We start from the raw sequence: 24,808 nt of genomic DNA, 5'->3' as shown, positions 1-24,808 counted from the left end.
AAAAAAGGATTTTTATCGCAGAAAAGGGGAAAAAAAAACCTAAAAAAAAATATAAGCATTTTGGGATCGTTGTAATCGTACCGACCCGCAGAAAAAATGTATTGTATCATTTATGCTGCATGATTAACGCTGTAACCCCCCCTCCAAACTCTATGGCAGAATTGATAAGTTTTCTCCCCCTGCGATCATAAAAAAAAAATTATTCAAGTTTTACAATATAGTCTATGTACCCAAAAATGGCACCATCAAAAACTACAGTTTGCCACGCAAAAAGAGGCCCTTATATGTCCGTGTCTACAGAAAAGTAAAAAAAGTTATGGCTTTTGAAAAAAATGGAGATGAAATTCCGCCAAAAATCGTTGCATCCTTAAGCCCAAAATAGACCATGTCCTTAAGGGGTTAAAAAGCTAGAACAGAGACTGCATACTTTACAAAAATGGTGATGGCGTTTGTGGGAAAATTAGTTTCACAATGCCACAATCTCTCCCCAAGGTGACTTGATTATCTTGAAAACCCATGAGATATTGCTACAAAGTAAACTAGACAACTACATAACTTCTGATCTCCAAATGAATATGCTTACTGTGTGAAAGCAGAATATCCCTTTAAGAGAAGCAGTAATGGTTACAGGCACCAGATATCTAATTCCTTATTTTATTTACATGTTTTAGTAATAAATCACAATCTCTCATTCTCGTGATAGAAAATATACATCATTTAAAATTAAATAAAAACAGCTCTCCATTCATTCTGCGCCTAAGTGCAAAGTGAGACGCAGTCCAGCAGTAGAAGGCTGGGTTCACACGGGACGGAAATCTCGCGGCTTGGCCACACCGAAAAACCGTAAGATCTCCACAGGAAAGCCTGTGGGTTTTGGAGCGGTTCAGCCGCCGGCATTCCGCTGCAGCTTTCTCTCCCCATAGAGAGGAGTGAGGCTGCAGCGGGGAAAAAAAAAAGAAAGAATTGACATGCTGCAGAATTGAATTCCGCACTGCATGTTTGTTTCCGCCCGGCTTTGCCGCAATGGATTGGCCGACCCGTGTGGACGAGATTTTAGCAAAATCTCGTCCACATGGTTGGCTAGTCCCGGGATTAGGAGCCACGGGCAGAATTGGAGCACTGAAATTCCGTCCCGTGTGAACCCAGCCTGAAGAACATCAGAGATCCGCATGCTATTAAGCCATGCATATGGCACAGAGGCCTCAAGAAGAGCAAAAGAAGAGAAGAGCTTTGCGCCGGCAGGGTTAACCATGCGTGATGTGTCAGGACGGGGCTTTCCTCCAGAAATAAAACCCTCCCACAATTTGTCAGTGCAGTGGGGAGGAGTCTGAGAAATAAAGTAATGGGGTAACTTCTCCAACTGCTAATTGTATGTAAACAGGCAGGGAGACTGTGGAGGCACAGGAGGTAGGGGAGGCACCAGCGGTCACAGCTGGCTCTGAGGAGATAGAAACCACAATCTCCCCAAACGGGAACATTGAGATTAAGTTATATCAGCTCTGTCCACCTCCCCCTTAGTTGATGCTGTGGGAACATTTCCAACCCCCCCACCATTTCCCCAAATAGACACAGCGATGAGCAGTGCAATCAAAATGGAGAGTTCATGCCAAGTTTGGTTTCAAACTGAAGCTTCTGTCGCTTTTGATATCGGACACGAACCCTGAAAGAGAAGAAAAACCAAGGATGAAGATTCACATTTACTTCAAGGAAGCCATTATGGTCTAGTTAATGCAGAATGAGGCACTATTCAAACTGGTATTATAGCTTCCATTTGTTTCCCCAGATTCAGGAGACAGATTTGTGCAGCAAGCTACAGGGGGCTGACACTGAAACATTGGTAGCTAGGGGGCTGACACTAACAATGTTGAGGCAGTAAGCCAGCTGTATTCTCACAGTCCCCAGCAGGGGCGTAACTAAAGGCTCATGGGCCCGGGTGCAAACTTCTAAAACCCCTTAACGCAGAGGCGTAACTTGAAGCTCCTCAGCCCCAATGTAAAACCCATAACTGGGCCGCAATCTATAATGCTTTATTCATAGTACTGGGCACCCTATATGGAGAAGAGGGGCCTAATGGGCCCCCTAAGGCTCCTGGGTCTGGGTGCAACCGCATCCCCTCTAATCATGCCAGTGCTCCCCAGGATATTAACCTGCACATGTGCATTAGGTCAGGCTCACATGAACGTGCTTACCAGCGTAGCGTGCGGAAGCATGCAGCAAGTACACAATGACATGCGTACTTGCTGCATGCCGCCAATCCTTATACACCATCTTGTCATGTACGAGCGATTTTGTTTTGTGTGCCTATTTAACACTATTCGTGTGAGTAGCGCAATTAAAGTGTATGGAAGATTGTTACTGCGTGTTACGCGTGCAAAAACTGTGCGGGTAATACGTAGTCAGCATACGGTCGTGTGAGCCCGGCCTTCTGCAGAAGCATGGGAAGGGGAAGAAAAGCAAAGGTGAATAAATGGGATGCCAGGGTTCAGTGTTCTTTGGGATATACTGAAACTGTCCCAATTTAAACCCAAACTTTATGAACAGATGTGGCATGAAATTGGAATGTGGTTTAAAGCAAAATAAATTATGGTTTGGTGCCATCGCATTACATGTACCCATGACTGGAGGGGTTTCCAATTGTTAATGCGTTTTTTTTTTCTATTTTGGGACAGGTGGGGGGGTGACAGTCCTCTCTTTAAAGGGAACTTATCATTAACGTGAGCCCCATAAAGTATGTTATGAGGCCTAAAGGTGATGGAATGGGAGTCCGGGGAGCTATTTCTTACTCATTGGGTGCCCTTTTCCTGCTCTATGTTCCCACAAAGTTGGTGTGCAGATACAGGTTGACTCTTTTCAGAGGACTTTGTGCATATGCTCTCCCATTCATCTCTATTGGAAAGCACACATAGATCCATATGAAAAGAACCACGCTGTGTGTGTGCACCAACTTCACAAGAACACAGCGCAGGAATGGGGCACCCAGTAAATAGGAAACATAGCTCCGCTGATGTCCTGTTCCAACACCTTTGATCCTCATAACAGAATTTATGGGGCTCAAAAGGTGATGACAAGTTCCCTTTAAAAAGGGAATGCTTTACAACAGAAATAAACGCTCACACTTTTCCTACCTGATCTCGTGCAATTTGACAATCTCATTGATGATGAGGACAAGTAAGAGAGAAAGTGGCCCCAGCAACCAGGCCAACATGGGGATGTCCCAAATGTGAAAAGTGAGAGGTGCATCATGGTTTGTCCAGAGTTGCAGGTCTAGGGCTGTCTGAAGTCCTTGTGCCAGTACCCTAGGAGATGTAATAAGTACTGAGAAGCATATACTATATGAATGCATGTATTCTTCTACAGACAACTGTATACTTACAACACAGGAAGAGTCAAACTCCACCACACATTACTAAAGGGGTTTCTCTTCCACAGTGGCATTGATCGATGGACATGACTGACGGAGATAAAAACTGGAAAGAGAATGAGGTGAATTCAATACTTCAAATGTCACGGTGCTCTCCAGATCTAAAGCGCAGAACAGAGCTTACTCACCTGTGTGCAGAACAATGAGACAAGCACATAACTTCTGAGCTAAGAGAAGCGCCGCAGAAAGGGAGCCAAACCAGTTCGGAGCTCCAGGAGTGTCGCTACAATGAAGCGAGTGTGATATATGACATCAGCCACAATGTAGCCGCTAACAAAGAACAATTCAGATCTCGTTATGGACATTCTTTTCCCATACCTGTACACGGCAATCCCAGAACAGTTTGTGATGTTGCTATGGGAGGAAATCTCACAGAACGTCTGTAGTGAGAACCAGGAGCAGGCGAGGCAGCAGACAACGGAGGGCAGGAACTTCAACAGGAAACATAGCAGGAAATAGTGCTGGGTCTGTGTGCAGAGGAAGAAGGGATCAACAGACCAGGCTGACAGATAATGCGATCTACTGGACACAACAGGAGCGATTAAGGGCGGCTTCACTCGAGCGTAATTCTCTGCATGTCGCCCGTATGAGACAGTTGCACAGTACGCAATGACATTGCATACTTGCTGCGTGCCGCCAGTCGCCACGCACTATCTTGGCATGTATATGCGCATAATATGCGCCAACATAGAACATGGTGCGATCTTTTGGTGAGATTGTTCTTAAGAACGAGCCTGCAGATGATCGATCAGTTGGCCTGCCAATCGTTATGTTATGTGTATGGTTGGCCTCAATATAGGCCGGTAATAAGGAATCTCTACAATGTGTCTCTCTAGAAACCACCTCATAACTTCTTCCTGCCTCGTGCTGTACATGTACATCATGGGAGGCAAGCAGTACCTACAAAATCAAGTACATGCACTGCATATAGATGGCATGGTCTTATGAGCTGAGCCAGTGCCATCCACAGTGGGGGGCTGACTGTAACGGATAGCTGGGGTCCCACTGCAATGGCTGGGACTGGAGAGAACTATGATCCCAGCCATTACCTCCTTACAAGCCATGATTGATATTGACCACAGCATATAAACAGTTAACGGGGTATTGTGAACCAAGAGATAATACAATGCAGTATAGAAGTACTGCAGTGTTTGATCTGAGCAATCATAGGAAAACAAACAATTCATAAAAATTGTATGTGTGTCCGAGAAAGGCACCAATAAAAACTTCAGCTCGCTGTGTAATGGACAAGTAACCATATTCCTATGTTGACCGAAAAATAAAAAGTCTGTGGAGGAAGTGTTAAACCAAGCCCAGTCCCTAAGGGGTTAAAATGTTTTTCTGGTTTAGAAAACCTAAATTTACAACAACCTATTAGGGAATTCTGAGTAAAGAGGGTGTTGTAGGACCCATGTATAAAAGGGCCTTTCGTATAAGGCGGATATAATCGTTCGGATTCTGGCGATTCAGAGAATGTGAACGCTCATTCCATATGAATGAATGCACTGACTGAACAATGAATAAGAAGTTGTTCGCGTTTCGTTTATCGGTCAGTTTCTGCATGCAAAAAACTGAACGACAGATCAGCCTGTATTAACGGGCAATTGTTCACTTATGAATGACTGCCTGCTTGCTGTAAATAAAGGTGGATGGGCCGACACAATGGCCGCTCCGCTCCGCCTCCTTCATTCACTAGCGATTGATCGTTCCTGTGTAAACGCACAAGAACAATTATCGCTGGGATGACCGTTTAGGCATCTGCCCTCAACAGGTTGACCTGTGTAAAAGCACCCTTAGCTAGAGCAGAGTGCGGCTGCAAGGAACGTCTCGTACCCTGGGGGACCCAGTATGTCCATGCTTTACACAGGGGGTCTCTGAATCAATTGGCCATTGTGTAAAGCTTGGTTTCTTCTGTGGCAGTGCTGCAGGAAAATGCAGACTTCCTACCTGGTTCTCCACAGTTACAGCCAATATAGATGGGGATCTGAGCAGTGGGACACCCTGGGAACAGTTCATCACTCGCAACCCTTCTAACAAAGATTGTCCTAAGTGGGCAACTATCAATTTCTTGGCTAACAGTAACAACTTTTCCACAAACAAGACTTGAAATAAATGAAATTTCTCAGTTTTCGCATTTTGGATTTACCTTTCTAGGGATGGACTGGAGGTTTTTACCAGTTGCTAGAGTCATTATGGAATTGTCTGATGGCTTCCCGAGCAGCGAGACACTACAAAAGATGAGAGAGTATAAAATGGGGACACAACAAGCTTATTACTAAGTACTCTGCCCTTGGGTATAGAGCTTAGTTGGTAACAAGAATACAAAAAGGTTTCCATAGCAACAGAGGAGGGGCTATCTTCACTAGCACTTACAGGTTGCAAGCTGACATATATGCAGGCACTGTAGTAACGATCTCCAGAGTAGCTTCCTCTCCTGTTGTTACAGCATCTGTGCGCAGAATATGCTGGGTTTATAATCATTTGGCCAGAATGCCTCTGAATGCTTGAATCATACTGGGAAAGCAGAGGACTTGGACATTTGAATACTGCCTCCCTGTTGATTGGACCACAGACTGTGCAATGCAGTATGGGAAGTAAGGGCAAGGAAGTGCAGGACAGTGAACTACTGGCAGAGTGCTAGGCTCTCTACATGCCCCCTTTCTGTAAGTGGATTGCAAACAGCAGGGCAACAAGAAAATTGGGAAAACCACCTGAAAATCAGAACTTACAGACATGAAACAGGGTGTAAACAGCAGCAAATAAGGAAACTAAGGAGAACCTGGTGTATTTTAGAAAACTTATTGAAAACTCAGGTACACTTTAAACCTTACAGCATGAGCCTCAAGAAAACAGGGCAGGATTAGACAATGGTTATAATTCATAATTGCCATTTTCTTAGGGCAAAAAAACCCGCAATTTATAAAAACACAGTAACCGACCCTCTTCACTTTATTTCCATATGTTAACATTTAGTGGAGCCTCCTTTAACCCTAATGACATGGAATCCTTTCTACTAACGTCTAATACTTTTCAGCTGCTATTTCCATCCATTCATCCTGCAAACATCTGGTGAGTTCTTTCAAAGAAGATAGTCACCATTCATATTTCCGGACCCGACGTTCCAGTTCATCTCAAAGATGTTCAGTAGGGTTCAGGTCAGAACTCTGTGCGGGTCAGTCCAATCTTCAAACCAATGTAAAATAACATTGTATTTATGACAAGGCGTGTTGTCTTGTTGGAAGTATGGCCGACCATTTCCAGAGTATTGCCACATTGTCGGCAGCACATTATAGTCTATAGACCTCAGTGTTAATGGTTCTTGCCACTACAGTCAATAGACTGAGACCATGCCACATTACAAATTCCAAGACTATAAACGGAACCTCCGCCATACATAACTATTGCCACAGACAAAAGACGTTGCCCAGGCATCTCCACACCCAGGAACATCCATCTGATTTAAAAATGGAGTAGTGCGTACATCTTCAAATAGAACATTCTTCCATTGTTCACCTGTCCTATGAGGACGCTCCTTGTACCATTGTACATAGGCCGATGCATCTTCTTTGAGAGAACTCGCCAGACGTTTGCATAATGAATGGAGGGAAAAACTAGCTGAAGTGTATCAGACATTAGAAGAAAGCATGTTATGGCCAAAAGGAGGCCGGACTAAAAATTAACATTTGTAAATAAATGCTAATTTTGATTCCTGCTCAAGTGTCCAATCACTTTAGGAATAATTAGCAATATGTTATCATAGAGTTGGAAAGTTTAATCAGTCTTCTATTTTTATTGCAAAAAGGCAACTTTACATTCTAGTGGGGCAGAACGCAATATAATTTATATTTACAGTATAAGAGATTGGGTTGGTTATTTTTTGCCTAAAGGCCCAAGACAGCGTAGTAGAGTGTTACAAGTTATGAGCACTTTGGCATAGGGAAGTTAGAACAAAGTGCAGGCATTATTCTTGCATAGTATCCAAAGTTGGAGACATAAATTGAGCCTTTACTACAGGAGACGATATAATCCCCCGGCCCTCATATACTGTAAAGAACCCATTAAAACAAAACTGCGGCAAGGTGCCATGAACATTTTTTTTTTTTTTTTAACTCGTTTTATTGAAAACATTGTATTTTGTACATCAACTGAATAAAAAAAACTTTTGGTTACATCATTAGCTCATTACATTCCTAACAAGTGTTTTAGTACATTCTATTGACATATTCCTTTGTTACATTTTCCCCTGGTAATATAGTTTCAATTACATTTTTATCATATATCATGTAACAGTACTTCAGCACATTCTCAATATCATCATAGAGCACTTGATGCATACAACTTAAAAACATTTTGATAAACTACTATCAACTGTAACTCTCAATCAACTTGTAATTAAACAGATTTTAAGATTATCTTCTCTGTCACATACGTATTCGTGGCAACCTGTATTTAGGGGGTACCTACATAGTATAGCTTATTACAAGACTATACTTGTGGTATTGTTGTGTTGTTAAATCAGTTGTGTGGACCGGCATTGGTTTGGCTGTCATTTTCTGGGTGGGTCCCCTTGAGGATAAAAAACATATGGGGAGGGGGTTCTAAATCACCCTGCAAGGCAGCGACGAGGGGGATCGGTGGAGGAGGGGAGGGGGGGGAAAACGGGTGAGTCCCGCCGGGGCCGTAGGAAAGGAAGGCTCGTCATCTTCTCCTGGGAGTCGTAGATTACTTATCTGCCACAAATAGAGAAAGTCTCAGTTCTGTGCCATTTGGCTAGAGTGTTCTTGTGGCATGTTTAGAGGATAGTCTCTAGTGTGCAGTTAGGAACTATAAGGGAAATGTTCATCTTTGTGTATTGGTCTCTGCACCTAGAGAGGGAAAAATAAATGGTTATGTATACATTACGGCCCTTCTGGTCGTCGTCTGGTGTTCAGCCAATTTCCTGCTTCAATTGGTGTGGTGAAGAAGCGGGTACGGTCCCCGTCGATCACTCGCAGTCGGGCCGGATACACCATCGAGTACGGGAGCTGCAGATCTCTTAGTTGCTTTTTGACTCCGAAGAATGTTGCTCGCTGCTTTTGGAGATCAGCCGAGAAGTCCGGAAAAATGGACACAGTGGCGTTGTCATGTCGCAGGGGCCCTCCCTTTCTGGCAGCTTGTAGGATTATATCCCTATCACGGGAGTTAAGCAGCTTTGCTAGTAGGGGTCTGGGTGGGGCTCCTGGTATTGGTGGCTTCATGGGCACTCGATGCGCACGTTCAATAACAAAGACTTGCGATAGTCCAGCATTGGGAAAGAGTTCTCGAAGCCAGCGTTCTATAAATTCTTCAGGTCTTTGCCCCTCGGCCCGCTCTGGTAGCCCCACTATACGCAAATTATTTCTTCGCGACCGATTTTCCAGATCGTCCGCTTTTTGTCTCCAGTATTCAGCTTTCTGCGTAAGATCTCGTATTGCATCTGTCATTGGGGCGACAGTATCATCTAGGGTAGATATTCTGTTCTCTGTGCTGGCAACACGTTCTCTTAGATTTTGGAGATCTTGTCTCAGCAGACTCACATCCATTTTAACTTCATCAATTTTGCTGGTGAGCGTGGCTGTAGATGTTTGTATTGCGGTCAGAAGCTGTTCAGACAGTTGTTGCAGTGTTTGCACCGTTCCCTCAGTTGGATCTGGGCTGTTATGCTTTGTTGCTGCAACTCCCGCCGCAGCGGGCGCAGCGGGTTCAGGGCTGGGCTCCTTCCGGGTTTCTCCTCTTGCGAAGACTTTAAGTTTGTCTACGGATGAGCTTTGTCTAGTGGGACCCATGTCGCGGTTGTTTGGTTTTCCGCTATAGAAGTTGAATTTTCTATGGGGGTCTGCTGTTGCCTCTGTTTTGCCCCTTCCCCTGGTTCTCTGGACTGTATGGTGTTTAGTCCTCTTGTAGGTGGAGGGGGGGAGGGGGAGGTCTCTCTCTATGTCCCCTTAAATGTGTCTTCTCACCGCTTTGCTTGCTAGCAGCGCTTGTGCGCTTGATGGTCACTTCACTGCGGGTCTGGGGGCGTTGTTCACTGCGCTGCCTGTGCCTTCTATGTATCTCTGGTGGCTCTGTCCTCTCCCTTCCCACTGCAGCGGTTCTATATTGGGCCCGGGGGTGGCTTTCGGCCCTGTTTTAGGACCTTTCTGTTTTGGTGCCACACACAAGATGGCCGCCGCAGCCGCAATTTCGCGGTCTTTTCCCGCCAGCAGCTTTTCTTATGCCCACCTCTCAGTTGCTCCGTCCGGAGCTCGACCTCCTCTTCTTCCTCTCCGCACAACTCCGCGCCGCGCCCGGGAGCAGTGCACTCCGATGTTCAGGGCCCTGCACCTCCGCCGCTGCCTCACTCAAGATGGCCGCCGCAGCCGCGGTTTCGCGGACTTTTCTCCCGCCGGCGGTGCCCGCTATGCCGGCGCCTCAGACGTCGCTCCGGGGGTTTGTCTACCTCCTCTCTCCCCTCCCTCGGAGCAAAGTCGGGCTCGGAGTCCCCGCCGCCAACCGGTGTCCTCCGCAGTATGGCCGCGGCGGCTATGGGTCTCCGCTCTCCCCGCTGACGGTACCTCAGCTGTGGCCGTCCGGGAGCGCCGTCAGGGGCTCTATCCTCTCCTCCCTCCCTCCGTCGGTGCTATTCTGGGTCAGGGGACCCTCAGGATGTCCTCAGGATAAAGGTTTTTGCCGGTAAGTGGAGGAGCGCTCCTCACATGCGACCGGTCAGTTCAGCTGCTTGGCCACGCCCCCCCATGAACATTATTTTAACAGTAGGCATCAAGACCTCAGTACCCCCAGTCAATGGGTTACAGGAAAAACCATGGCAGCCAGGAGGCAAAAGTAAACAAGCCGAGCTGAGGCACATTGAGCCAAAAGTTGAAGTCCTTAAAGCAGGTTCAGACAACTTCATGATAAAAGATGAACCCATGTCTACAAGGCAGGAAAGGCCAAGTCATCTCTGGTCTTGGAAAGCCAACTGCTAACTTTAGGGATTGTAATCACAAGGTAGAAAAGTAACAGTAGGGCAGAGGTCCTTCAGTGGGTGAAAGCTATAGTTGGCGCTACAGACGAGCTAAGGGGGGACTTCTTAGATCACCCATATGTGGCCCAGAAAACCGGGTTAAAAGGGCACTGGGGCAAAAGTTTGAAATAGGGAGGCACCTCTTCTGACAGCTATCTTGGGTGATTAGGACCATGACCCCCACACATTGTTGGGCCATGGAGAATAGCAGTGGGCCATTGATTAGACCTCCAACAGTTGACAGCTACCTGGGGAAACAATTGAAGTTGCAAAGGTGAGGGAATCAAGCGGATTCCAACTCTCTACAGGGAGCTGACCTATCTAGTGAAAACCGTAAAGATGGAGCAAGGAAGAATGCATCCAAGGAATCAAACTGATAACGGATTTCCAACACGTCTGCCCACAGATATGGACAGTGCATTGGATCTGCCCTCTTAGCTTGTCTATGAAGCAGTCTTTTGACGTTACCCATGGTCAGGAAAAGCAGAACCACCAAAAATGCAATAAGTAAGCAAGAGCAAGTTGAGGACACATCTGGCCTCGAGCGTTTCTGGCCACACCCCCTATCAAGTTTGATTTGGATTCTATAACCAGAACAAACTTGTTTTATATTCTCACCTGAGTAATGGAAAACAGAAGCAGGACAGCCACAGAATATCTGTAGTACTGAGGCAAGGAGGTAGTTGGATTAGACATGCCAGGAACTAAGAAGAGGCAAAAAAATCATGTAAAACACCAATCAATTTATTCCACAATTATTTATGACATTTGTTACCCATCACCATTTTAACACACAAGATTAATGCACATAGCTGTATTACAACATGAACCGGATATTCAGTGCCAAAGATGGGACTGGATACCATGCTGGGAGATAAAAGCTGGCTTTCTAATCGGATCTCTTGGCTTATAATACTGTATATTTAACTCCAGTACTGAATAGCAGCCAAAAACCTACTGGACACTGATGAGGGGCAAACACCCCGAAACAGCTGTCTGTGTATGGATTTCTGGCTTGGTTTCCTATTCCTAATCATTGTTTTACAAACTTGTTAAAGAGCTGTACATTGATTTGAAGGAATGCTGCCATCCAATAGGTGGCGCTGCAGAGGTATTGTTCCATCTTCCTTATTTGCATAAAGCCTAATCATAATGCTCATGAGCTTTTACTCTACTGTTAATAAGCAGGTACTGTATGCACTGATCTTCACCATCAATATGTAACCACTGTCTTTACAGGCAAGGGTAAAAATCAATCTGCTTTACATCACAAGAAGCTTACCTGCACAATCACAAGTGTAAGCTGACACTGTAAGAGAAAAAGGAAGCATTTCCGAATTCCGTAAGTTGCATGACGAGCCTGTAGTAAGCACAAATAAGAGTGATTTAGGCTCTATAAAAGTGGAATTATTGGATAGATTCAAACGCAGACACCAAAAATAACAAAAATGGGACTTTGGGGATTCAATAAAGTTTGAGAATTTTTTTCCCAGGCCCTGTGTTCCCCTAAGTAACTCTCAGTCACATTAAGACAAATTTATAATCTGTGTGCAACCATAGTAAAAGGGATGCCAGAACAAATTCTACAGCAGTAGCTAGTATAAAGTTTAATCTTAAAAGGTTGTTCTACAACCAAATTTTTTTCAGCTATCCATAGGATAAATATCTGATTGCTGGGGCCCCCACCACTAGAATAGGGAGGGGTCGAGAAGGTGTGCTGCCGCTCAATTCAAAGTCTATGAGAGCTGTTGAACTTTACTTTGCCATCTCAGTCAGTCCCATAGACTTTGAATGGAGCATCAGAGTAGATACATGATTACCGCTCCATTCAAACTTCTCCTCACTGCACCGCGGTCATGCAGTGAAGACGAATGGTTGTTTGGGACCCCCATTATTGTGATCAATTGGGGATTCGCAGAGATAAGAGATTTATCGCCTATCCGGTGAATAGCCAATAAGTGTTGATAATGAAAAAAAGTTTTTAATATCAAAGGAGTAGAAATTCAGTCATATAAAACATAACTATAATATATCTACTACGAATGTTACAATGTAAAACCTGTGTAGTCAGGGAATAATATATATGTAATCCATGTAAAAGCAACAATGCACAGCATACCACTGCTCCAAAAATGGGAATACATACATGCCCTTAGAATGAAACAACCACAAATGCTAAGGAATTCCTTTTGAGATAAAAAAAAGGTTCAAAAGGAAAAATAAAGAATTCTTCATTACTGTGCGCCAATGTGTGTCTGCTTAATGTTTTATCTAAGGGCACAGCTGATGTTCAGTTCAAAAGCCACTATGGTAGCAATGCAAACATGAAAACGCTCCACCTGTTCAGGTGCGGCCACCAACCTGTTCAATGAGACGGATAATACTGACACTGTCCTCCTGCCTGAAGGATATAGAACAAGGCAGGCTGTTCAGGGCAGCAGAGAGGTGCAAAGGAGAGAATTCCTCTGATGTATTTGGCCGGAGAGAGCTGCTCACATAACCAAACATTTCCCAGGAACAGCGAGAAGGGAACAACGGATCCAGAGAAATACTGAAGGAAAAGAAATGAAACAAAAATGACAAGTCAGCATGAATAGAAATATAAAAAAATGGAAAAGAAATTAGGTGATCAATAAATGTGAGCATATGCTGCCATATTATAGCTGAGAGTCCCAACCCGACCACAGGTCTACTGACCCAAAGTCACATCATAGGGACAGTAGACACATGGTCAGGCAGGGAAGTTTGTGCACAAAAATACAATGTTAAAGTAGTGTGTAAGCAGTATTACAAAGAGGGAACCGCATCTCATTCGACAAATTAATTAGCACATCATCATACAACAGATGAAACCGCTAAACCGCACTAAGGGCTTATTCAGACAACCGTATATCGACCGAGTATTCACGCTGGCCGATATACGGCGTCCCTCTCTGCAGGGGGAGGAGGCTGGAAGAGCCGGGCACAGTGCTGAGCTCCCTCTCTGCCTCCTCTCCAGCCCCTCTCCGCCCCTCTGCACTATTTGCAATGAAAGGAGGTGGGGCGGGACAGAGCCCCATCCCGATCCTTCCATTGCAAATAGTGCCGAGGGGCAGAGAGGAGGCGAAGAGGGGCGGGAGCTCAGTGCACTGCTCCCGTCTCTTCCAGCCTCCTCCCCCTGCAGAGAGGGACGCCGTATATTGTTCCGGGCGTGAAAACCGAGCCAATATACGGTTGTCTGAATAAGCCCTAAAACTGATAATATACAGTACTGTGCAAAAGTTTTAGGCCCCGTCCAAGGGCGTTGCGGTATCCCACGGCAGATCGCTGCCGCAGGAGCCGCTGCGCGGGAGCAGGCAGACGGATCTCTGCCGTCAGCCTGTCTGATAGATAGGTTGACCGCGGAGAATCATGGCAATTCGTAGCATCCTGCAAATTGTCGGCCGCGAACAGAGAATCGCAATGATTCTCTGCTCGTGGACACAGGGCCGGTGTTTTCCATAGCAACGCTATAGAGAACTTCAGACGGCGTGATTCGCCGGCGATTTACTGCCGGCAAAATAACGCCCGTGGACAGGGGGCCTAAAGCAGGTGTGGAAAAAATGATGCAAAGTAAGAATGCTGTCAAAATAGAAGTGCTAATAGTTTATTGTTGTCAGTTAACAAAATGCAAAGTGACTAAACAAAAGAAAAATCTAAACCAAATCAATATTTGATGTGACCGCCCATTGCCTTCAAATCAGCATCAATTCTTCTAAAGTTTGTAGGATTATAGTCAAGTTTATAATTAACCAATTATATCAAACAGGTGATAATGATAATCATTTTCATATGTAGGTTGAAATACAGCCAGTAAGAAACAGCTGTGTAGAAGGCTTAAAACTGGGCGAGGAACAGCTAAACTCTGCTACAAAGGTGAAGTTGTGGAAGACAGTTTCATATCACATGCAAAATGGCAAGATGGGCACAGCAATGACACACAGGGTAGATATTCTGCATCAGCAAAGTCTCTCACAGGCAAAGATTTCAAAGTAGATTGGAATTTCAAGATGTCCTGAACAAGCGCTTTTGAAAAAGCACAAAGAAATGGACCATGTTGAGGACCGTAGAGAGTGGCTGGCCAAGGAAACTTAGTGTAGTAGATGAAAGGCACATTATGCTTACTTCCCTTCAAAAACTGGAAAATGTCGAGCAGTGCAATCAGCTCAGAGCTGGCAGAAACTAGTAGGACCCAGGTACACCCATCTACCATTCGGAGAAGTCTGACCAGAAGTGGTCTTCATGGAAGAACTGCGGCCAAAAAGCCATACCTTCTACTTAGAAACAAGGTCAAGTGATTCAACTATGCATGAAAACATAGGAACTGGGATGCAGAAAGATGGCAGCAGGTAAGCTGGGCTGAGGAGTCAGAATTTGAGATATATGGCTGTAACAGAAGGCAGTTTGTTCTCCGAAGCGCTGGAGAGCGGTACGATAATGAGTGTCTGCAGGCCACAGCAAAGCATGGTGGAAAGCGGTACAATAATGAGTGTCTGCAGGCAACAGCGAAGCATGCTGGAGCTTCCTTGCACGTTTAGGGCTGCATTTCAGCAAACAAAGTTGAGGATTTGGTCAAGTGCCTTCAATAGTGAGAAAATGATAAGAAAACTCACCGGTAATTAGGTTTTCCAGAACCCATGACAGCACTGGAAGTGGATCCTCTCTCTTCTGGTGCAGTCATGGGTGAAGGGAAAATATAGATCCTTATTCATCATGCAGCGCCATCAGGAGGCGTTTTTGATTGGCACCAAATTTATTCTGTAGCAGAACAATCCCAAACATACAGCCAATAGCATTAAGAATAATTCAGCATAAAGAAGAATAAAGAGTCCTGAAAGTGATGCTATGGCCCTCACAGAAGATCTGTGGTTAGTAAGATGTTTGGAACAACCTCCCTGCAGACTTCCTTCAAAAACTGTGTGCAAGTGTACCTAGAAGAACTGATGCGGTTTTGAATGCAAAGAGCGGTCACACCAAATATTGATTGGATTTCTCTTGATTTTTTGTCAATTAACCCTTTTCAATCCAATTTTGGATTCAAGGTTTCCTAAAAGGCTTTCTCTTTTCGCTGTTATACAACAGTGCCATCTGCTGGCTAAAGCCAGTGTGTGCGCCAGAGGGGCTCAGACAGTGGAGTGGCTGGCAATAGAGGGTAAGAATACCCTGTCTGACATTGGAGCTGTACAACCTTCAATTAGGATGTAGGAAGACGTCAAACAGTGGATTGGAAAGGGTTAACAAACTGCAAAGTGAATAAACTATTACCGCTTCTAATTTTGAAAGCCTTCTTTCTTTGCAGCATTTTTTCCACGCCCGACTAAAACCTTTACACATTACTGTATGTATATTAATGACGGTGAACAGAAATGGATCCCCAGCAACTAGGGGAACCGCATTTGGTCAAGCACTTTTCTGTTTATATGCAAGAGAAGATGTAGTGACATGTGATACAAAGACATAATACAGAGCCCTAAAACCAAAAGCAGAGCGCAGAAACAAAACACAATTGTCTATGTGAAAGGGTAAACACAGTTGACATTTAGAGGAACGATCAAACAAAAGGACATGAATCAAGTACAAGGGCATCAGACCGTTCAGAGTTATTGAAGAAACAGGTGAGTGAACATAAAGAAAAAGCATAGCAGCTATCGTATGCCTGAATGTCGTATGCCGACACAGTTGGAATGTATCCCTTGTAAACTTTATCACAACCAGAAGGACAAAAAAAAAACGAAGAAGAAAAAAAGTCAAACCTGCTGCTGACCTGATATCACTTTGTGAGAACAATCCGCTGTTCCTGATGCTTGCGGAGCTTCCTATACAGCAGGTTACCTCCCCATACTCCTGCATGATCTGGATCATTTCACACATAGCTAGGGGACAAAGAGGTATGAGAACCCGCACCAGCGCTCCTGTTCTGTCATTTACCTACATCATACTTTCACTCACTTTCAGGGGTGCAGTCGGTAAAGAGAGGGACCAGCAGAGGGACGTTATCAATGTTCTGTAGATGAGGTCTAACTTGATGGATACCACGAGGGAGCTTTGCCTACAGCAGGAAAATAAGGTATGATGGTCATTTGCAAAAAGCACATGTTTTCTGACAGCAGTATAATGTTCTATTAACCCTTTCACGACCAAAAGGGCGCCTGCATCCAGGGCACGCTCTGAAGTTCTGGTATTTTCATCAAGTCATAGCCTTTTTACTTTTCAGGCAATATACCTACATGAAGGCTCATTTTTATCAGTGGTACCATTTAGGCCCAATGTCCACGGGCGGATTTTAATTATAAAATCTGCACGGGGATCCGCACATCTAGCCGCCCAAAGGGATGCATTAGCATTAGAGATGAGCGAGTATACTCGCTAAGGCATATTACTCGAGCGAGTAGTGCCTTAGCCGAGTATCTCCCCGCTCGTTTCTAAAGATTCGGGGGCCGGCGCGGGTGACAGGTGAGTTGCAGCGGGGAGCGGGGGAGAGAGGGAGAGAAAGATCTCCCCTCCGTTCCTCCCCGCTCTCTCCCGCCGCTCCCCGAATCTTTAGAGACGAGCGGGGAGATACTCGGCTAAGGCACTACTCGCTCGAGTAATGTGCCTTAGTGAGTATACTCGCTCATCTCTAATTAGCATCCAAAAGGCAATTTAAAGCATCCAGATGTGTTTTTTTCCCCCCCAGCATGCGGATCGCATGTGCGGAAAGAAATCGCAACATGCTCCATTTTTCTGCGGCTCCAGCGGGACGGCTTCCATTGAATTCAACGGAAGCTGTCCGTTCCGCGGCACAGCCACAGCTGTCACTGTGGACGATCTACAGGAAATAAAAAAAAAAAAAAAACTGCGCTGCGCATGCATCTAGCATGTCGCCGGAGCGTCCGGACACATCCACCATGCTGAAGGAAAAAGATAAGTCCGGCAGGGAGGAGACCCGCACTGGATCTGGACAGGTAAGAAAATGTCTTTTCCTGTTCATATCGGTGGGCATGGCTGGATTCCGCTGTGGGATTCAGCAGATGGAATTCATGCGTGCAAGTGGACATGAGGCCTAAACGTATCATAAAATGTATCAGGAGATGTTTAAAAAATTCTAAGTGGGGCTAAATGGGAAAAAAAAAACAACCGCAGCATGTTCATGATGCGGTAAAAATGACACACATTATCTTTACTATGTGGGTCACTAATATCAAATTGATATAGTTTTTAATATTGTAATACTGTATTTCCCTGAAAATAAACCGTACCGTGATTTTTTGTGATTTTCGGGGAGGCTTAAAAAATAAGCCCTACCTCAATAATAAGCCCTAGCTAGATTACAAGCAATATACTACCTATCAGTTACCATGAGTCAGCAAGAGCATGATGTGATTATGTTAGATAATGTCTAGCCATAAACCATAGATGAGACAACGCTGTTATTCCTCCCATGGATTTCAAGTGAGTTACTGCTCTGTGCTTAATACTGCAACCATAACACATGACATATATAGTCCACCGGTAATATATTTTTATTCCCGCTATTAAAATAGGAAGTAATAGAGCTACCTGCGCCGACATCTTTGCTCAAGCGCGTCAGAGACAGAACTGAGCAACAGTGCCATTCCTAGTTTATAGAAGTGAATAAGGTTGCTTCACCATTGCACATAAAAAAAAGGATATCAAATACTGGAAGGCCATGTGCCACGTGTGACACGGAGGCTAGCAGCAAGATATGTGCACCTCAGGAGGAAGAAAAAAGAAAAAACTGGTTACCTCAGTGCCTGCAGGAGGGAAAGCAGAGGGGCTAACACTTATCTGCTTAGTGTACGCCCCCTAGAGGCAGCAGCTATAACCATGGTCAAAGGTGCGTCCCCCAATGATACGGCCGAGAAAATGCATTTAAATTTTATAAAACTTTTTTTTTTCTTTTAATGGGAGTCAGTGGCAGACTGTATAGGCATATACTTGTGACCTACATTCAGTATGTCTTTTTCAAACCATACACAGTGTGTTTCAGCATTAACATCCTATTCAATAAACATTTTTAATTATTTTCTTCTTACCCGATTGGAATCTTCAAAAAAGCTGGGGACATCACTGTCTGTAGGCTGGAAACTGATCATATCAGAATGCCCCTCATCATCCATGAGAAGTAGGCCTTCTGCATCCTCCCGAGATGCTAACATGTGAAGACAGGTTAAAAATAAATACAATTAGAATACGCACATATAAAAATAACGTGATCGCCAATAACACAAGTGAAAATTAATTATGGGCAGCAAGAGCAAAATACAAAATGAAAGCTGCTCTATGATTAGTTGTATAAACCAGAGAGACCATTTTTCTTTTCAGCAGTTGTCATAAATCTGCCCCACTAAAGGGGTTATCCAGACAGCACACGCCCTGATACACTGGGGTTGGAGTGGAAGCATTACCCCGACTGCTGTGTAGTGGCCAGCACTCATAATTGCAGGCACAGCTCTCATTGAGATCAATGGGACTCCAGACCGCAATTACAAGTGCAGCTTCCATTGATTTCAGGGAGAGCTGTGCAAAGAATAGGTTGCAAAGAATCCAAAATATATAAATTACTTGATGAGTTTCTCACCCTGATGGAGATCATCTCGTAAAGAACCAGCATGACTGGGGCTCGATGGGGGAACCTCAGACCCCGGCCCATCACCATTTGGAGTAAGAGAAATGTGGCAGTTCCATCCAGTCTCCAGACCCATTTTCTCAGCAAACACCTGAGTAGAAAGATCGTACTGGTTAAACCTATACAGGATTAGTAAGAACAATGAATGCAACCACTCTCACCTTGCTTCTCAGCTCATCCTCCATAGAGAAGTACACAAAGCGGATGCAGGCATTCACTAAGCCATCAATCAGACGGACAATGTCCAGACGAGCCTGATACTGCGAGGAGACCATCCCCATGAAGATCTGACCACTCATTGCTTGAGTAAAATCCTCTGTTACCTCCCCAATTCCTTCTGGGTGGAAGCCAAAGAAAATGTATTATTAGAATGGAAAACGAGCATAGGAAATAAATAGAAGAAAGGCAAAACTATATTGGAGTTAAAAAGCACATACATTAATAGGGCACTTTATTGGAGCTGACTAGAGATGAGCGAGCATACCCGCTAAGGACAATTGCTCGATCGAGCATTGTCCTTAGCGAGTATCTCCCCGCTCGGAAGAAAAGGTTCGGCTGCTGGCGCGGGTGACAGGTGAGTTGCGGCAGTCAGCAGGGGTGAGCGGGGGAGAGGGAGAGAGAGAGATCTCCCCGCAACTCCCCACCGGCAGCCGAATCTTTGCTCCCGAGCGGGCGGGTACTCGCTAAGGGCAATGCTCAATCGAGCAATTGCTCTTAGCGAGTATGCTCGCTCATCTCTAGAGCTGACCCTTTCACAATTGGAGCTCCCTCAATATAAAAATCAGACAGACGTGTAGCATAAAATCAAGTTTTTGCGTGGATCCGTTTTGGTGTGAATCTACATTATTATGGGAAAAAACAGCAATCTGAGCAGCTTTCAACGAGGCTTGCTCATCTGTACCAGGACTTCAAAACCTGCCAACGTTGTGGGGTTTTCTCATGCAATGGTATTGAGAGTATCCCGAGAATGGTGTGATAGAGGAAAAACATCCAGTGAAAGGGGACCCTATGGACATAAACAACTCATTGACAAAAGGGGCCAGAGGTGGATGTCAAGAGTCATTCTGACAAACAGGCGGTGCACAGCCAAGCCAATTGCAACCAAATGCAACGCTGGTGCTCCAACTAACTTGTCGAACGCAGAACTCATTGTTCCTTGTTCTTCAGCATGACTATAACAGCAGACGATCAGCTCAAATCTAAGAGAAACAGAAAGACTAGACTCCAATGAGAAAAAAAAGACAAAAATTGGATTGTTGAGCAGTGGAAAAACATTGATCAGATGGATCCAGATTTCAGTTGCATTCGGAAACCTCAGAATCATCAGAATGAATTGATGAACTCTTCCTGACAGATGTCAATAGTTCAGGCTGGTGGAGGTCAAGTATTCTTGCAGGAAATGCTTTTATGGCACAACCAGAGTCCTCCGATACTTGTGGATGGATGCCACAACCAACTGCTGTGGTTCTGAGGCTGTACTAGATAGTGTATCTAATAAAGTGGCCAATCAGTGTACAACAAAAATATTTTAACAAGAAATAAGGAGATTTTTAGGCAAATTTTAAAGAAATGCGCAGAAACCTGTTAAGGGGTCATAAATGGACACTTACCATCAGAACTCCAGCTATCGTGTCGGCCTGTGTGCTTCATAGGAGTATTCCCACCAACATCACATGGGGCTGAAATTGCGCCGTGACCAAGGCCATGCTGCATTTCTATGCACTTGCCGTAAAGCTGAGGCGACAATGAGTAGTGCATTGGTTTATAGGAAAACGCAGAGCAGTAGCCAGACAAGCAGGCTCTCTGGTAGAAATCCAGGACCTTCTTCCTTAAAGTTAGTAGAAGAGAAGAGAAAACTGAGAGGGAAGGGGTGCAGAAAATAAATTATGGTAAGGAATCTCCATGCGGTATAGAGAGATCTTATTTGTGACCATAGAACACCTTAACTCCTTCCTGTGATACCTATGGCTATATATGTCCTAACTGCATATACACCACACAGGTAACACGTCTATAGCTGTCCACAGCATATGCTGGGTATGGAGCAGGCTCAAGAGCTGAACCTGTTCCATACACCATGGGTATCGAATGCCTTTAACAGCCAACAGCCATCTGCAACGGCAAAGATAACTCTGATCATGGTTGATAACTAGAGATGAGCGAGGGAACTCATTAAGGCAAATTACTCGAGCGAGTATTGCCATTTTCGACTACAAGCCTGCTTGCCCGAAAAGATTCGGATGCTGGAGGGGGGGGGGGGGGGGGGGGAACAGATCACTCTCTCTTCCTCCCCCCCTGCTCACTCCCGCAACTCACCGCTCACCCCCGCCGGCCCCCGAATCCTTTCGAATGAGAAGGCATGTACTTGAAAATGGCGATACTCGCTCAAGTAATTTGCCTTAACGAGTACGCTCGCTCATCTCTATAGATAACCCTTTAAATGCTGCTTTCCGTCCTGACAGCAGCATTTAAATGCCCCGAACGGCCCCACTGTGATAAGCTCGTAGGGGTATTATTCAGGCGTCTTGGCAGCCTGTAGAATTCTGAAGGCCCCAGGGCTGCTATGATCATGTACTTAATAACATGCCTGTATCATGTCTAATAGGAAGATTGTTAAACGGTATAATCACACGGGCGGATTCTAATTGCGAAATCCGCGATTGTTGCCTGCGGCATAACTTGGCACTGAAAAGCGGGTTAATTCGCTTTTTTGCTCACACTCACGGATACGAATTGCATATTCTGGGAGCGGAGGAAATAAAAATAAAAATTGCAGCATGCTCTATTTTGCTTTGGATTCCACAGTGACGGCCTCCATTGAAGTTCGTTGTTCAATCTCTGCATACAGAAAACTGCATGACAGATCAACCATGTAAACAGGTAGTCAGTCCCTCATAAGTGACTGACTGCCTGTTTACTGTGAATGGAGGCAGCCCGCAAGAACAATTCTCGTTCCTGTGTAAAAGCACAGGAAGAAGCATCCCTGGGATGACCTACTGGACATCTGAACCTGACAGTTCATCCCGTGTTTAAAGGGCCCTAGCAGAGGTATGGCACCATGCACGGGGGAGCTCACAGGTCCTCTTTTAGCACACGCAGGGAAAATAACTTGGGGCATTATTCTATATTATATTATATGTATTGCCCAAGGCTACTAGGAAGAGAGCAGTGTTATATACCGTACCTGTCAGACCCAGAGAGGGGAAAAATATCAGCTCCGTCCCAAAAATCTGTACAGGCTTCAAGGATAATGTCAGCTGTTCCATGGGACAGCATCTGCTCTGTGTCTGAGAGTTACAGGAAGAAGACATTTAGGTGATATACGAGTACATTGTGAGATACAAAACAGGCAGACAACTTTATATGACACAATAGGCATGTTAAAAAAAAGTGAGAAGGCACATACTAGTAGTAACATCCCTGACAAAAAGGCTGATCATGTGACTAAGGGGCGGTTTGCGTTTGGCACCAGTTGGTAGCTTGGAAAGCAAAGTCTCCTTCACAGGCTCCTCACTTGGAAGGTGATAGAGAGCAATATGATTCTGAAGTTTGAACAAGTCCTTGGCCCCGGGGGTGAAACCTAAACAGAGAGAGGGAGTTAATAATGGAAGTGCTTAAATATCTCAAAAAACTAAAAAGGACAAGGAGTTCATGAAAACCGAGTCCCAGAGTTAGGGTATGCTCAAAATGGAGTATTTAACATGGTAGAAAAAAAAAAATCTGTGTCAAAAATACACATCAAAATATGCGTCCAAACCTGGTGTCGTATATTAGGACGTGTATTTGGGGGTCCCATTGATTGCAAATAGAGATAAGCGAGCATACTCGCTAAGGCAAACTACTTGAGTGAGTAGTGCCTTATGCGAGTACCTGCCGCTCGTCTCTACAGATTCGGGTGACGGCGGGGGAGAGCGGCGAGTTGCGGGAGTGAGCAGGTAGGAGCGGGGGGGGGGGGGGGGGGGGAGGGGGGAGAGAGAGAGAGCACCCGAATCTTTAGAGACGAGCAGGCAGGTACGCGTGTTGTAAGTCTGTTTTGGTGCGGAATACAAACCAAAATATATCATGTGAAAATACCCTTAGGGTTACTTTACATCGGATGACTGTCAGGCACATAAGCAGTCATCCCAAGACTTGCCACTCCTGTACTTTCACTCAGAAGCGCCAGCTGTTAAATAAATGGCGGTGGAGCACGCCGAAGATCGCTTCTGGCCACCTGCCTCCATTTACTGTGAACAGGCAGTAGTTCAAAAATGAATGACTGCCTGATTACACTGAGAGATTTGCTCATTAGTCGTTTCGTGTTCGTTGAGCTGAAATAAAGAGACTAGCAACCAATGAGCAATTTCTCACTCCGTACCCTGTCGGGTCCTGTGTTTACACAGGACAACGATCACTGAAAATTGCTTAAGGGGATTTTTCAGCTGATAGACATCCTGTAGTAAAGCCAACCTAAGGAACAAGACACAGAAGTAGTAAGCAAAAATATCATTGACCAAACCTATGAGTCTTGAAAAGTCACAAAGCCCCCAAGGAATGTGTCCAGGAAGCACAGTGCTGTGGGTCTCTTGAAGAGCAATATGGCGGAGATGATCAGAGAAGCGGGAAAGTGTTGTGGTCACTCCTGGATTACAGAGGTTCAGTAACACATTAAGCCCCAGAGGCTTTAAGGAGCTCAGATGGACCTGCCAGTTAGACTCATCAAATTGGATGCTTTGAGGGTTTTGCTGATCTTGTGACAGTCGGAGCATTTCTAAGTGGCAGTCACAAACATAATCGTCCACCTCGCTGCTTAGCTGTAAAAAAAAAAATTTAAAAAATTACAAATCATTTAAAAAAAAAGTGTTTTGAAGATAGCAAAGAGAAGAGAAAGCGGTTTGACAGCATTAAAAGAGGTATTCCTACAACACACCGCAGATTTGGTGCGAACATTCCAAAATAGAAAATCTGCAGCATTTGGTGCGGATTTTGACACAGATCCACAGCAGATTTCACAACTTCAATTGAAGGGATAACACTTGCTCTGGATCCACATCAAAATGGTGTGGAGTTCTCTACTGCGGAAAATCTGCACGAAGTCCATTATGCGAGAAAGCACCCAACTACTGGTTTTTGCACCTTGTAGATAATTTCATTTCAACCAAACTTAATAAAAGGGCAGCAGGGTATAAAATAACAGCCGGACTCGGCAGAAGAGAACCGCGAGAAGCGCTCAGTCACATTCTCTTTCTACAAACAAACTTTATAAAATTTGAGGCATGTGGAAGGTCAAAGGCCACTTTACATAAATACCTAAAATTGACTTTTCAGTTTTGGGTTCCATATGAACCTCAGACGGTTTCTGTACTTTGTGGTAAAGATTTTTAACAACGTGCATCTTTTCTATTTTCTTCAACTGCTACAGTAGTGGAAAGATTTTGTTTGCTATGTGGGTGCCATGCTAACAAAGAAACTAAGGCTGCTCATGCGTTCACCAAAAGCTGCCTGCAAAACCGCGGCATTTCACCACAATTTCGGCCGTTGAACACATTTGATAGCGTTTAGCGCACCCAATCATTGTGATGGGTGATGAGGGGTGTTAAAAAGCAATAAAACGCAGAAAAATAGAGCATACAGCGCCGAAAAAAAAATCGCGACGTTTTTAGTCTGCGAAGCCTCATTAAAATCAACTGTAGTGTTGTACCGCGAATACCACAGCGTTCAAAAAGCGCCTGTGTAAGAG

At 44.8% G+C, this 24,808-nt stretch overlaps 1 protein-coding gene across 3 annotated transcripts in view; it reads right to left on the bottom strand.

The window, feature by feature from the left end:
* Window positions 1-640: 640 nt before the first annotated feature.
* Window positions 641-24,808, bottom strand: part of TMEM94 (transmembrane protein 94) — a 61,568-nt gene continuing 37,400 nt past the window's right edge. For 2 of the 3 annotated variants that reach the window (XM_066587518.1, XM_066587520.1), the window contains exons 15-32: window positions 23,588-23,882; window positions 22,496-22,669; window positions 22,274-22,376; window positions 20,700-20,917; window positions 19,251-19,426; window positions 19,042-19,180; window positions 18,497-18,612; window positions 16,410-16,509; window positions 16,225-16,333; window positions 12,804-12,993; window positions 11,725-11,802; window positions 11,061-11,146; window positions 5,568-5,649; window positions 3,740-3,888; window positions 3,550-3,644; window positions 3,374-3,467; window positions 3,126-3,296; window positions 641-1,660 (exon numbers count right to left, since the gene is read on the bottom strand). In XM_066587518.1, coding sequence (XP_066443615.1) covers window positions 1,588-1,660; window positions 3,126-3,296; window positions 3,374-3,467; window positions 3,550-3,644; window positions 3,740-3,888; window positions 5,568-5,649; window positions 11,061-11,146; window positions 11,725-11,802; window positions 12,804-12,993; window positions 16,225-16,333; window positions 16,410-16,509; window positions 18,497-18,612; window positions 19,042-19,180; window positions 19,251-19,426; window positions 20,700-20,917; window positions 22,274-22,376; window positions 22,496-22,669; window positions 23,588-23,882 — 2,448 coding nt within the window. In that variant the 3' untranslated portion in view covers window positions 641-1,587. The remainder of the gene's footprint in view (window positions 1,661-3,125; window positions 3,297-3,373; window positions 3,468-3,549; window positions 3,645-3,739; window positions 3,889-5,567; window positions 5,650-11,060; window positions 11,147-11,724; window positions 11,803-12,803; window positions 12,994-16,224; window positions 16,334-16,409; window positions 16,510-18,496; window positions 18,613-19,041; window positions 19,181-19,250; window positions 19,427-20,699; window positions 20,918-22,273; window positions 22,377-22,495; window positions 22,670-23,587; window positions 23,883-24,808) is intronic. The other variant, XM_066587519.1, reaches the window with a different exon arrangement.

Source organism: Eleutherodactylus coqui, chromosome 13 (genome assembly GCF_035609145.1).
Source record: "Eleutherodactylus coqui strain aEleCoq1 chromosome 13, aEleCoq1.hap1, whole genome shotgun sequence".
NCBI classification, from domain to species: Eukaryota; Metazoa; Chordata; class Amphibia; order Anura; family Eleutherodactylidae; genus Eleutherodactylus; species Eleutherodactylus coqui.
Note: the sequence above shows the minus strand (reverse complement) of the source record. Positions and strands in the feature narration are given on the sequence as shown.